Source organism: Macaca fascicularis, chromosome 20 (assembly GCF_037993035.2).
Source record: "Macaca fascicularis isolate 582-1 chromosome 20, T2T-MFA8v1.1".
In the NCBI taxonomy this organism is placed as follows: domain Eukaryota; kingdom Metazoa; phylum Chordata; class Mammalia; order Primates; family Cercopithecidae; genus Macaca; species Macaca fascicularis.
The window spans coordinates 82,440,345-82,454,818 of record NC_088394.1 but is presented as its reverse complement, the minus strand read 5'-3'; the positions used below and the strand labels follow the sequence as shown (position 1 = coordinate 82,454,818).

Genomic DNA, 14,474 nt, shown 5'->3' with positions numbered 1-14,474 from the left:
AAAAGAAAAAAATCCTAGAGTGGGATTTTAAAATTAATCAAAAGCCTTTTTCTGTCACTAAACAAGACAGCAGGTGTGTGCTCCTATTCTCTGGTCATTTTTATGTGTCTACATATATACCCACCTGTGTAACAAAAATAATCAAAGCAGGCGGGTTTGCAAACACACCTCGTTTTTAAAAAATGCAACAACACAAACACTGTCCAAACTTTGGGCAGAAAAAACAACATGGGTTTATTTTAAGGTAAGTACAACAATTAAGACCACATAAGACAAACATAGATGAAGTTAGATTTTCTAAGTGTTTTTTTTTTTTTTCTTTTAGGAATACTCAGGGTGGAACCTACTATACAAAACCATCACACTTTGTAAATAAAAAGTATCAGATACTTGACTTCTTTATCCACCAACAAAAAAATAAATTATTTTCTTGTTTTGTAAAAGACCTACAATGGGAAAAAGAATTATATCTCATAATTGTACAGGAAACAAAACCCACATCGGTTTCTTGAATTCAATTTGGCAGTTAGAAATGATTGGGCAAGATGAAAAAATTATCCAGTGAACTCAACTTTAAATATTATATTAATGGCTCTGAACAACAACAACAACAACAAAATAGCCTGATTACAAATCCACACATTTGTACAGCACGGTTGGAGAAATTTAAAATTACACACAGCACATACATTATCTATAGACACCCCCATACACCTATGGGGACCCCTACAGAGAGTCCCCAGGGGCTCGCTGTGGGATTTGGTCCATAACTTAACTTTTGAAAGCTCAGATAGAGCACAGCACAGCCGTCCTGGTAGGGGAGGGGGATTTTAAGACCAATACTCATTTTGGTTGGGCTGCGTCCCTTTGGAGGGGGTTTTCTGGGATCCCAGAAACGGGGCGGCGAATTAAAGTTACCTGCGCGCTTCACAGATGGCTGGGGGCTAGCGTGCCCGCTCTCTGCTCCCGGGTCTGAGAAAAAGTTGGAGGACATGTTTTGTTTCTTTTTTGCGTGTCTGCAACCCCTTAATTGTCTGGTTGGGTCGGGGCTGAGAAGCGAAGCCGGAGCGGGCCGGGGAGGGGAGGTTCCGGGACAGGTCAGTATTTCGTGCAGTCATAGGAGTAGGGGGCTGCGTGGCGGTAGAGAGACGGCGTGGATCTGTAGGGTAGCTGACAGCTGGCATTGCCACTCACCTGGGACTCCCCGAGGGTCGAGTTCTCAATCCCTAGCCGGTGGGAGTTGAACATCTCCCTCACGTTGGGGAAAGTTTGCTGCTGGGCCGCGAACGTGTGGCCGGGGAGGTGGTTCAGCTCCCCGCTGTGGTTGAGATACCAGGAGGCCGCCTGGGCCGCGGCGGCCCCGGGCTGCGGCGTCTGCTGGGGCTGGGGAGCCGGCGGGGGCGGCGGCGCCTGCGGGTGGTGGTGGCCGTGGTGCTGGTGGTGGTGGCCCGCGGCGGCGAGCGCGCCCTCCTGGCCGGCGGCGAGGTTGAGAGCGCTCAGGGGCGACGTGGGGCCGCTCGGGTGGTCCGAGAGGGCCTCGTCCAGGGCGGGCGGGACACACATGTGCGCCGGCCGCTCGGCCCCGGTGTACAGGCTCATGGCTCGCATGCTGCACTGGTAACCCCCGGCGGCCCCGGCCTCCAGGCCCTGAGCGCACGGCTGGCCGTAGGCGGCGGGCGGCGCGGCGGCGTAGGGCAGCGCCAGCGGCGGCACCACCAGGCCCGCGCGTCCGGCCCCCGGGCTCAGCTCTCCACCCGGCGGCGATGTTCGCAGGGTCATGATGTTCTCCACGCTGAAGCCAGGCAGCCCGTTGGGCGCCGCGGCGTGGTGCTCGGGCAGCGAGCCGTCGGGGGAACCGGCGGGCGTGGAGGCCGCGCTGCGCGGGCTGCCCTGCAGCGCGCTCTCGGGGCTCAGCGTCTCCACCTTGGTGATGACCGGCAGCGCCGGAGACGCTGCCTCGCTCTTGATCACCACCTTCTTCTCGGCTTCCTTGGGAGCGTCCGCTAGGTGGGGGGCGGCCGGGGCGCCCTTGGACGCCGCCGGGGGCGGCTCCTTGAGGTGGGCCCGCTCCTCCTTCTCCTTGGACACGTCCTTCTTTTTGAAGCGCCGCCGGCGCCGCAGGAAGCTGCCGTTCTCGAACATGTTGTAGGAGTCCGGGTCCAGGGTCCAGTAGCTGCCCTTGCCGGGCTTCTTGTCGTCGCGGGGCACCTTGACGAAGCACTCGTTGAGCGAGAGGTTGTGGCGGATGCTGTTCTGCCAGCCCTGCTTGTTCTCCCGGTAGAAGGGGAAGCGGTCCATGATGAACTGGTAGATGCCGTTCAGGGTGATCTTCTTCTCGGGCGCGTTCTGGATGGCCATGGTGATGAGCGCGATGTAGCTGTAGGGCGGCTTCACCAGGTCCTTAGGCGCCGCGGGCTGGTGGTGGTGGTAGGGTGCGTAGGAGCGGCCCATCCCCGCGCTGTACTGCTCCGGGTGGCCCGAGTAGACGCCCATGGGGCTGGCCATGCCGCCGTAGCTGCCCGCAGCCCGGTAGTAGTTCTGCTCGCTCAGGTAGGGCACCACTCCCAGGGCGTTGGGGTCGGACACGGAGTAGCGCGCCTGCATGCTGCTTCCGAGACGGCTCGCCGGCGCCCGCGCGCACGGACTGCGGCCGGGGGAGCGAGGGGGGCCCCGAGAGCGAGAGAGCGCGAGAGAGTCAGAGGGGGAGAGGAGGGGAGCGGGAGGGGCGGCCCTGGGCTCCTGGCAGCCTCCTGGGCGAGGGGGCGCGGGCGGCGGCGCTTGAGCCGAGCAGGGGCGCGCGCTTTCAGCGGACCGGGCAGATCGGCATCCTGGAGGGCGCGCCCCGGGCGAGCGCAGCGCCAGCCCCGCTCCTCGTTGGCTCCAGGACCCGGCGGCGGCAGCGCGGGCAGTCGGGCGGCCGCGGACCCAGCGGAGATGCCGCGGCCGGGGGACCCAGGTGGACCCTCGGCCCGCGCGACGAGGGGCGCAGGAGGCTCTCCAAGCCCCCAGCGAATCGGCAGCCCCGAGGGTCAGCGCGCCGGGGTCCGAGCGGCGGCCCCGCCGAGCCCGGAAAAAGAGGCCAAGTCCCTTTTAGGGATTGGGAAAAGTTTCAAAAGTCTTCTTGCTGAAAGCGAGTTTTTACTTTCCTCGGGCCACGCCCCCTCCCGGAACTTTGAGCCAATCACCCGGCAGCTGAAGGGAGTCGGCGCCAATCAGGGCGAGGAGCGCAGGAATCCGTCGGCTCTAAGACCCGGCCGCCTATACCTCCGCTGCGACTCCGTCTTCACTTGAAAAGACTTTTTAAAAAGTTATATCTTATTAAAATTTATTTTATGATCACATTTTGGTGAATGGACCCACATGCCCAGAACAAAAAATAGCCACTTTCCTCTGTTAAAAAAAATAACTTTGAAATATAAAATAGAATGGATTAATTGAGTAAAATATCTCCCCCAAAGACCTTGTAAGTAGCAATGATCCTGGGACATTTTTCTTATTAATGAGTGATGAAGCGAATAATTAGATTTCCTAATTATGGGGGCCCAGGTGTAATGGATTCGAAGCAAACGCGCTGGTTTGGAATGGCAGGGCCTCCCCTGGATGTTATACTTATTTAATCAAATAATTAATCATCAGCAGGGAGTTTCCAGGCTCGAGGTCGTCAAGGATAACCTTTCAAGGTTTTAGAGGCAAACCCTAGAAACTAAGTTTCTCTCGCCCCCCGCCGAGGAGCCAGGCCGCGGGGTGGATAGAGGGGAAGGTAGCAACGTGCTGACAATCTAATCCTCTGAATTCGCTGTGAATTCGGTAAATCATCCGCTTCACTGCGAGCAGTTTTGTGGGGTTTGGGGAAAAGGGTGAAGTGACTCTGCTATTTCCCCCTTTCGTCTCCCGCGTGGACACTCGCAGCCCACCGACTTCAGCTTCGAAGCTCCTCTCCCTTTTCCCAGATAGAAATTCCCTCTAACAAGCTGACCCCGCGCTCCCAGAAGACCGGGACAATGCAGCGACCCACGGGGGCCAGGCAGAGCCGAGTTCCTGGGCCCTGCGAGGAGAAACCCGAGCCTGCTTTCCGCGGGGGCTTCGCTCGAAGACGCGCGCAATGAGCGCCGCGCGCCGCGGGCACCAAGCGTGGACGCTTTCCCCGGCCCAGGCCGGCGCCGGCCGCTAACACCGACCCCAGGGCGCTGTCCCTGCCTCCTGCTCCTGGCAACTTCCCCCGGGAGTCTCCAAGTTGATTTTCTATATGTTAGCCTTTTTTTGTTTTGTTGGGTTTGGGTAGGCTGAGTTGGGGAGCGCGCTCCGTGGGGAGACTGGGTGAGCGATTGATTGCAAACGGTTCAAGATCTCTTGGGGATAATATTATTCGGGAGGCAGACCTGGAGCGACTTGGATCTCCTTCAAGGATTTCTCCTTCCCTCTAGGAATCCCGGACAGTTTGTTTATTTGTGGACTGATTGTTTATTTCTTCCACACCTCAATAATCAGATCCCCTTTTCCCACTTCCCCTGAAGGAGTGAGACACTCCTTTAAAAGGGCTAAATACGGGCAGAATTTTGGAATTTGCTTGTCTGGTTGGGCAGTGAAGAGGGCTTCAGACAGAACATTTGTATTTCGGGTTTCCTTGTCCCTTCCTGGCTGTTCATCGGCTGCGTATTCGATTCTCAGCAAAAGGATGTTAAGAGAACCCACCAGGCCTCTTCGCTTCGGGGAGGTGACTAGAAGGCAATCGGGGTGTGCTAGTCATTTCAAATAAAAGAACAGAAGACAAAAATGTATACGCATTATCTTTGTCTCCTGATCAATTCAAAGCCAAAGGGAAGCTACAAATCAGGTTCCTTTACCTTGAATATTCCACTTCTAGAAACATTGTTTTTATGAGTATTCTGGGCTTTTTTTCTAACCTGATGCTTTTTCTTCTTTCTTTGAAACAAAGTGAAATAAAGCTGCCCAGTTCTCAGCTCAGAGGCAAATGATTTGAGCTTTCTGCCCCAACCCTAAACTCCCACCATGACTTTATTATTTTTTAATACCGCTAGTATTTCCGCATCTAGCTTAAAAAAAAAAAAAAAGGACTCCAGTAAAAAGTGCCCTTCTCCTGCAGCGTACGACAGGCATACTGAGTTCGTGTCACGATTTTACTGGAAATGCAAACTATTGATCAAGAAACACTCCTCAGCCTGTAGGCTTCCTGCAGGAATATTATTTACTCTGCTTTTACGAGGTGTGTGTGTGTGTGTGTGTTTGTGTGTGTGTGTGTGTGTGTGTGTGTTTGTGTGTGTGTGTGTGTATGTGTGTGTGTGTTTGTGTGTGTGTGTATGTGTGTGTGTGTTTGTGTGTGTGTGTGTGTGTGTGTATGTGTGTGTGTGTGTATGTGTGTGTGTGTGTGAGAGAGAGAGAAACAGCTTTATCACAGCAAAACCTAAAATAGCTAAGGACTATGAAAAAATAAATTCCAAAATGGCAGTTGCTGCCTGCGTTTGTATTTACAAGGATGTCCAGGTTTAAAACAATGTCATCTGGGGAAACAAACCAAAAAACCCGCCTGAATCGAGTCGCCCAATATATTAACCATCCTCCCCTGCCCCAGAGAAATGAAAAGGGGAGAGGAAAGAAATTCGTATAATCAAGACTGAAAAGGTGAGAGAGACACTTCCCTTTGCCCCTGGAATTAGGTTTCTTCCCTGCTCAGAGGGACTCCGGGAAAGATGTTTGTTCAGGTTATTAAAACAACGCCTTTCACACACCTGGACTTTGCAAAAACCGTATTTCCGAGCTTTTCTTTAACCTGCCAAAGTATTTTGCATGGGGGATTGCTACTTTCTGGCTGACTTTCCCCCTTCTTGACCTCACAAGTCAGTGAGCCGAATGCGGAATCGGGTCCCAGAGGGCCTCGCGTGTTCCTGGAATAATAAGCGGCGATAAAGACGAAAGGTATTTAATTCGCCTTCCACCCCCACCGCGCTGCGCTCCTCCCGGCCCGTGGCCGCTGCACCTGGAGCGGCTGGGCGGACTCCATGGGTGTTGGCGTCATCTTGAGGCCAACCAGGGAACTACAACGATAAAAGGAAAAAGAAAAAGACCGCCCGGTCCTCCCTGCTTATCATGAAGGTGCTGACACCTTGTGGATACCCCTGGGCATTGCACGGCAGGAATGGAGCCTTCAAAAATCCGTAAAAGCAAGGAAACGGGATAAACTGCGCCGCGTCGATTAAAACTATTTCCCATAGCTTTGCAATCTGTCAAGAACACGATCTGTTGGGAAACAAAAATGTCTTTGCAACTGCTCGGGGAGCAAGAAATTTTCTCTAGGGAAACTTGCTGAGGTTTTCAGCAAATCAAACCTATGCCTCTTAGGTGGCTAGAAATGTGCATGTTTTTCCCCCAGAGCTGTTGAACAAATTGCCTCGTCCTCGTTTTCCTGCTGCAGCTGTCCTTCTGCCCGAGGTGTGGCGTGAGCGTCAGGGAATTCATCAGAAAGCTATTTGTGCTGGGCGTGTGTTTAGAGGGTTGTCTTGAACAAGAGGAAGACTTTGAAACTGGCAGCAGGCCACTTCCGCTTTTGAGGCACAGCAGAGAACCCAAAGAGGGGACAAGTGAAAGGAGTTTTGTTTCTTCTCTCACGATTTCCCATTCATTCATTTCAATATCCTTCAAACGTTTCTTTTCTGGGGTCACGAGGTGCCTTGGTTTTAGGGAAAGGGATCGCGTGGCAGAGGAGTCCCAGGCTTCCAGAAGCTGCTTGGGAGGAGCCCTTGGGTTACATAAAGTCAGCGCCACCTCCTAAAAATCCATCGCAATCCGGCTTCTGGAGATTCTCTTTTGTGGGACAAAAAAAAAAAAAAAAAAAGTGTCTTTTCTAAAACTCAGTTCAAGCTCATTTTACTGTGCGTGAGTTTTCTGGTGAGTGAAAGCCACATGGTCCCATCGACAAATGGCAGGGCCAGAAAGGACTACAAAAGCGGGTGGGTAATGAGGACCACTCTTGGTTAAAAGGATTAAAGAAACTCAACAACTAAACACAATCCTCAATCCTAGGTGGAAGAAAGTTTTAAACAGCGATCAAGGACAGGTTTGAGGATACTTGGGGAAATTTGCATCTGGGGTGTGTATGAGATAATAATCTTGTATCAAGGGTAAGATTCTTGCGTGCGATAATTATACATGGTCAAGTAAGAGCGTGTCCTTGCTTTTAGAAGGTATGTGTCAAAATATTTGGGACTGATATTCATCATCTCTGCAACCTTTAAAAAATTTACCCTGCTGGGCGTGGTGGCTCATGCCTGTAATCCCAGCACTTGGGGAGGCTGAGGTGGGAGGATTGCTTGAGCTCAGGGTTTCGAGACCAGCCTAGGCAAAATGGTGAGACCCTGTCTCTACAAAAAAAGAAAAAAATTAGCCGGGCATGGTGGTGAGCATCTGTAGTGCCAGTTATGTGGGAAGCTGAGGCAGAGAATTACTTGGGCCTGGGAGGTGGAGGCTGCAGTAAGCCATGATTGCACCACTACATTCCTGCCTGGGACAGAGCAAGACTCTGTCTCAAAATAAAAAAAAATAAAAAAAATAAAAAGAAGGAGAAGGAGAAGATTCAAAAGATTCAACCAAGGTGGGGTCAAGGGGAGAAGGAGGGCAGAAGGCCATGAAAAGGTAGTAAGATGAGAGCAGTTGTTGAACCCATGGTGCCTGGGTATTCATTGTATTGTTCTTGCAATTCTGTAAATTTGAAATTTTTCAAAATAAAAAATGGGAGTAAAATACCTTTCTTACTCTGAACACTTGAAAAGAAATGTGACAGTAAAGGAAGGTCTTTCCATGGAAGGAATTTGCAAAATGTTTAGCGAGGGCCTAACTTAGTCCAGTGTCTGCTCTCCTCCTTTCCTCGAAGTTTCTGGAAAACTACCATCAATAGCTATGGAGTTTATCACAATGATTCGTGGTTTAAAAAAAAAAGCACATTCTCTGAGGAACTTATCTGTTTTATAATTCAGGCATTGCCACAATTAACCAAAGATGCCAGACATTCAGTATTATAGATGTTATAGGATTTTTTGTTTTTGTTTTTGTGTTTTTTGAGACAGAGCCTCACTGTGTCACCCAGGCTGGAGTGTAATGGCTCATGGCTCATGGCTCACGGTAGCCTGAACTCTTAGCCTCAAGCAATCATAATATTAAAGATACATATATGTTTCTTTTTAAAGAAAGTTAGTCTCAGTGACTTCATCCTGAGCCAACCCCAGCTTAGCAGGGGGCTCTGCTCATCAAAGTCATTCAGGAGCCTGAGTTTTCAAAGACCACCGCTCATCATATCGGTTCCTGTCATTCTGGCAGGGGAGAGAGGTGATCTGGCCCTGGAAATTAAGTCTTCCAGCCTGGGAGTGACATGTATCACCTCTATTCACAGCTCATAGCAGAGCTGGTCATATGTCCCCAACACACCCAGGGGACAGGAAGATCAGTCTTCCCTGGGCCCAGGCATCTGCTCGGCAGCCTCATATCCTGTCTTTCCAGGTGGGTAACCACTGTCCTCTGTTCTCTGGAGCCCCAGTGCACTGCCCAGTACCTCAGTACAAGATGTATGTGCAAGAAGTGCTTATTGACTGAGTGTACGACCATTTCCAAGATTTCTCTCCTTAGTAGATAAGGGGGAAAGTGATGTATACAAACCATGTGCCATGCACTGTGCTAAGCATTTTGGCCACGACTTCTCATTTACTCCTCTTTTAAGGTAGGTACTATTAATACCATCATTTTGCAGGTGAGGAAACTGAGATCTTAAATAATAAACTAAGTGTTGCCGCTGCCAAGTGATGAGATCGGGATCTCTTAACCCACTCCTTTGTTGCTTCTTTGAGATTAAGAATTAGGGACTTGGGCCCAGGCACAGTGGCTCACGCCTATAATCCCAGCACTGTGGGAGGCCGAGGCGGGCGGATCACCTGAGGTCGGGAGTTCAAGACCAGACTGACCAACATGGAGAAACCCTGTCTCCACTAAAAATACAAAATTAGCCGGGCATGGTGGTGCATGCCTGTAGCCCCAGCTACTCGTGAGGCTGAGGCAGGAGAATTGCTTGAACCTGGGAGGCGGAGGTTGCAGTGAGCTGAGATCATGCCATTGCACTCCAGCCTGGGCAACAAGAGCAAAACTCCATCTCAAAAAAAAAAAAAAGAGAGTGAGAGAGAGAGAGTTAGGGACTTGGAAATTAGAGGAGATTTAAAAAGTTAAAAGAAAAACTTCTATATAAATAAACACAATCTATACGGAAACCTTGTAACTATATAGACACAGTCAATGGTGTATCCATGAAGCCATGACTTCTGACCACACACAACTTAATGTGTATGAGGTCTGAGTTTTTTATATCACTCACTTGAACCCCTGTGATTAACCTTGTGGGGTACATGGACTCACTGTAAAGGCCTGTGGAAAGCAGGCTGCCCCTGGGGCGGTCAGACAGGACTTCACTGTTTGGACAGGGACAGGGTGAGAAAGAGGGGAGGAGGACGATTTAATTTTCACCAAATGCGCAGCCTGTAGGATGGGTGTTCTGAGCCCCAGGGAATAAGCCAGGCTCAAAAGCCATAGTCTGGGACAGCTTCAGCCAGTGCCTCCAGTAACCACTGGGACTAGGGCTGGGGCTCACAGTGGCATAACTGAGTGGGACCCCAGTGGGTCTCACTGAATAAAGCCAAGAATGCAGAGCGCTGCCCCAGGGGAGTCCAACCACCACTGTCACTGGGTGCTGTCCACCTTCAGGAGCCCGTGAAAGCCAAGAAGACGCCTGGCCCCGGCCCCCACCTCTGCCTGTGTGCATCCCGACGCGGGGCCCAGCCTGGACCCACCTCTGCCTGTGTGCACCCCAACACGGGGCCCACGTGGCCGGCCCAGCCGGGACCCACCTCTGCCTGTGTGCACCCCGACACGGCGCCTGCATGGCCAGCCCAGCCTGGACCCACTGCAGGGCCTTTGTGCCTGCTGTGCCCTGGGCCTGGTCCCTCATCTCAGTTCTTTGCCCCCTTGCCCCCTCCTCCGAGGCCTCCCCCAGCCACCCGCTCACCTTGCCCCCACGACCTCCCCACTTCTCCTCGCTCATGTTCTCGGTGGCACAGGCCCCCCTGCCTGGTGTGGTCTCATTCGGTCTTCTGTCTGTTGTTCGGCTCACCACGCCCATACAGGGAAGACAGGCAGGGGCCTGGTCCGCCCTGTGCATGGCTCTGCTTGACACAGACTCCATGTTCTTAATTATACACTGAACAAATGGGACTTCAGAGATAGGCACCCCCTCCCCGGCTTCACTGCCTCCAGAACCGGAACTCACAGGCCTTGTCTCCCATTTGTGGTTCAACCCCAGAATTTGTTTCAAACATTTACCGGCACTTATTTTATAAAGGCAGACACTGCATAAGAAATGGGGACTCATCGTCAAGTGCTCCCTGGCTCCCAAGCTGTGTCAGGCGCACGGGTGATGACAGGCTGAAACTTTATTTTAGGCCATTGCACATAGAAAGCTCTCCCTGCGTTCCACGTGCTGTTCTCTGGGCTGCACGGATCCGGCACTTCACCATCACCAATGTGGAGAGGCGGATGCCAACGGTGCTTCTATCTCCACCCCACAAATGAAAAGCAAGGCACGGAGACGTTCAGTTACTCCCCCAGCCTCACGCAGCTGGAGAGCTGCAGACCTGAGATTTGAACCACTCAGGCAGCAGGGTCAAACCTCTACCGCGGTGCAGTCCCTGCCGCAGGACGGTGCAGGGAGGGAGGGGCCGGGCTGAGCAAGCCCAGAAGAATCAGAAAGGGGAGGCAGAGGCTGTGTGAGTTTCTGGAAGAAGTTAGTAACAGACTGGAGGCCCTTTCAGGTTCCAGCTTGAGCAAATGAAAATAACAATACCCACAGATTGCATGGAACATGCTTACACTAAAAATGAAAAAAAAAAAAAATCACTTTATCTGAAGTTCAAGTTTAACTGGCAAACCTGTATTTCATCTGGCAACCTCTAATTTGAAAAAATTCTTCGAATATCTTTTCAGTTATTAGCTTATTAAACAATCTTACATTTTGTTAAGTTGGTTGGTGCAAAAGTAATTGCGGTTTTTGCCATGACTTTGAATGTAGATTGAAAGTACAATTGAAGGCACTAGATGTAGTTTTGGAGAACTGTGATGTTTAAAGTAGACCGTATAAGGGAACACAGCTTGGAGATTCACAGGCACGCTCTTCATGCCTAGGGAGACTCCCCATTTCCACGCTATTCCTTCCAGCCAGGTTCTAAAAGAGGGCTGAGGATTCATCAGATGCCTGTGACAAGCTTTGCAATCCTCCATGAACCTGCACAGGAATAGTTATAGCGGGTTTATGTGTATTTGCTAAAACATAGGGGCAACTGAGGGGTCCTGCAGTGGATGAATGGATAAATAAACCGTGGGACACCGAAACGATGGAGATTATTCAGCACTAAAAAGAGAGGACTGTCCGGCCATGGAAAGACATGGAGGAACCTTAAATGCATATTACTAAGTGGAAAAAGCCTGTTTGAAAAGGCTACACAGTGTATGATTCCAATTATATGACTTTCGGGAAAAGAAAAAGCTATGGAGAAAGAAAAAAGACCAGTAACTGCCAGGGGTTAGCAGGGAGGGAGGGAGGGAGGGAGGGAGGGAGGGAGGGAGGGAAGAAGAGGCAGAGCACACAGGATCTGTAGGGCAGTAAAAATATTCTGCATGATACTCCAGGGATGGGCACATGCCATTATGCATTTGTCAAAACCCCAGAACATACATAAAGCCTGAGCTCTAATGTAAACTATGGCTGTTGGATGGCAACAATGTATCAGTGTAAGTTCATTGATTGTAACAAATGTACCATTCCACTGCAGGATGTTGATAGTGGGGGAGGCTGTGTATAAATGCAGTGGCAGGGGTGGTATATGGAAACTCTCTGTACTTTCTGCTCAATTTTGCTGTGAAGTAAAACTTTTCTTTTTTCTTTTTTTTGAAACAGAGTCTCGCTCTGTCACTCAGGCTGGAGTGTAGTGGCGCAATCTTGGCTCACTGCAACCTCTGCCTCTTGGGTTCAAGTGATTCTCCTGCCTCAGCCTCTCGAGTAGCTGGGATTACAGGCGCGAGCCACCACCCCCAGCTAATTTTTTGAATTTTTAGTAGAGATGGGATTTCACCATGTTGTCCATGCTGGTCACGAACTCCTGACCTCAAGTGATCTGCCCACCTCGGCCTCCCAAAGTGCTGCGATTACAGGTGTGAGCCACCACTCCCGGCCGAACCAAAACTTTTCTAAATGATAAAATCTACCGAAAAAAAAAAAAAAATCCTGAAGTGCCCAAATGCAAATTTACATATGTGACTGAGTTTTAAGTATTTAAGTTAAAGTTCAATTGCGCCTTCTTTTTTAAAAAAATTTATTTTAAGTTCCAGGATACATGCGCAGGATGTGCAGGTTTGTTACATAGGTAAATGCGTGCCATGGTGGTTTGCTGCTCCTGTCAACCCATCACCTAGGTATTAAGCCACACACGCATTAGCTATTTATCCTGAGAGCATCTTCCTTGCATAAAAGAGCCCGTTGATTTTTTCTAAGGGGTCTTTTATTACTATTTATTGTTTTTATTTATTATTACGTTTTTCAGAGAGGAGTTCTCGCTGTGTCACCCAAGTGGAGTACAGTGGTGCCATCATAGCTAACTGCAGCCTCAAACTCCTGGGCTCAAGTGACCTTCTGCCTCACCCCCTCAAGGAGCTGGGTGTAAATGCTTTTTGAGGCACTTCTAACTTGAAAACATGGTACGGAGGAACTGAAGAGAATGTCCTTCCTAGCACCGCCTGCTTTCTAAAATTGCCACTGGCAGAATGTCCCTGGCGTCTTGTTTCCCTCTGGGGGCCGTGCCAGGCTGTCCATCTGGGGAACGGAATCCTGCACACACTTCCACCGCTGGGACCAAGGCTACTTGCATTAAAACACTCTCTGCAGATCCGTGCTTCCATGAAAGGGGGAAAGGACATCCAACCTCTTTGAGAGATTTTATCACCTCCAAAATGATGTTTGCACTCCTTTTGCCAGCCTGGTGAAAGACAGACCCACCCACAAGCAGAACTAAGGGTCCTCGGTGTCTCTATATATTAATGTTGCGGACACCACACAGAAAGAGAGAGACAGAGTGATGATGGGACCCACAGGAGTTGCAAATAAGCACGTTGTCAGGGCTACATCACTGCTCTGTTCCTTCCCAGCTGGGAGACTCAGGCCAAGCTTCTTGAACGTGTCTGAGCTTCTGTTGCCTCCTCCGTAGAAGGCGGGTCACATTTGCCTCTGACGGTTTGTTGTGAAACATATTTAGCTATGACTTTTAAGGCGCTAAGCTCAATGCCTGGCATATCGTAGCACTGCTAATTACCATCATTAATTATGTCCTAAGGAGGTCAAACGGCACAGTACCAGTTACCAGCAGACGTGAGTAAGTCGCTTGAACACGGAACACCATTTTCTGTATTGGTCAAGTGGGCAGGCATTCAGACGCTTTTGTCTGTCTCACAAGCGTGTTGTGAGGGTCTCATAAAGTTTTGGGCATGTAATTTCGAAAGGTGGCAGCCACGTTTTGAGTGCTTGTGATGTGCCAGGCACGTGGCTACGGGGATGCCTTCATTCGCTCAGGGAGCGGTTCCTAGTGGCTGGTCCCTGACGTGTGTGTGTGCTGGGTGGGGCTGGGGGATGTCTTCTTCCTAATAAGTGAATGCACCGCCAGGCTGAACGCCCTCGTTTTCTTCCCGCTGGACTGGGTCCTGGGAGGGCATGGACGTGATGGTCTGTGCAGCCTGGTCTCCTCGACCCTTAGGGTCTTCCCGACCCTTAGGTTGGCAAACACGAAAGACATAGACGAGCAGACGCAAGCTGCCACGTTCGTTCTTTCTCAGGGTATGCAGAGGTCAGGGTAAGAATCCCTGACCTCTCGGGCGTTTCTCAAAGGATGGCCTCTGGCCGTCCGCAGCGCAGTCGCTGGGGCTGGGCTGGCTTCGAATCTCCATCTGCCTGACCCTTTAAAGAGCTGCCGGCTGAGTCCAAGTGTGAGCACACGAGGGTCTGCAGGGTCTCAAAGGAGGGAACCGCGTCCTGCAGGAGGAGCAATCAAGGCCGGCTTTCCGGAGGAGGCGGCCTCTAGGACTGGAAGAGGAGGTGGGATGTGTTTCAACCGGCAATGGGCCCCGAGAGGCCAGGGACTTGTTCTTTCAGTAACTCCAAGGCTTGGCAAAACGCCTGTCACGGGCGGCGCTCGACAATGACCAGCTAACAGCATGAACGACATGCCCGGGAGCGTCCCTGACGGTCCCCGGCACGGGTTTTACCCGCCCGCGCATGCGCGCCCGGGCCACGCCTGCTCAACCTCCGCCCCTCCCGCCGTCGCGCAGGCGCGAAGCGGGTGACGTCACTACGCGCCAGACTCGGCGCCGGGAGATGTCGCGCG

At 51.2% G+C, this 14,474-nt stretch overlaps 1 protein-coding gene across 1 annotated transcript; it reads right to left on the bottom strand.

Moving 5' to 3' along the window:
* Nucleotides 1-209: 209 nt before the first annotated feature.
* FOXC2 (forkhead box C2) lies at nucleotides 210-3,111 on the bottom strand. Its single transcript, XM_045381713.3, has one exon. The coding sequence runs from the start codon at nucleotides 2,602-2,604 to the stop codon at nucleotides 1,099-1,101; it is 1,506 nt and encodes a 501-aa protein (XP_045237648.2). The 5' UTR covers nucleotides 2,605-3,111; the 3' UTR covers nucleotides 210-1,098.
* Nucleotides 3,112-14,474: the final 11,363 nt, after the last annotated feature.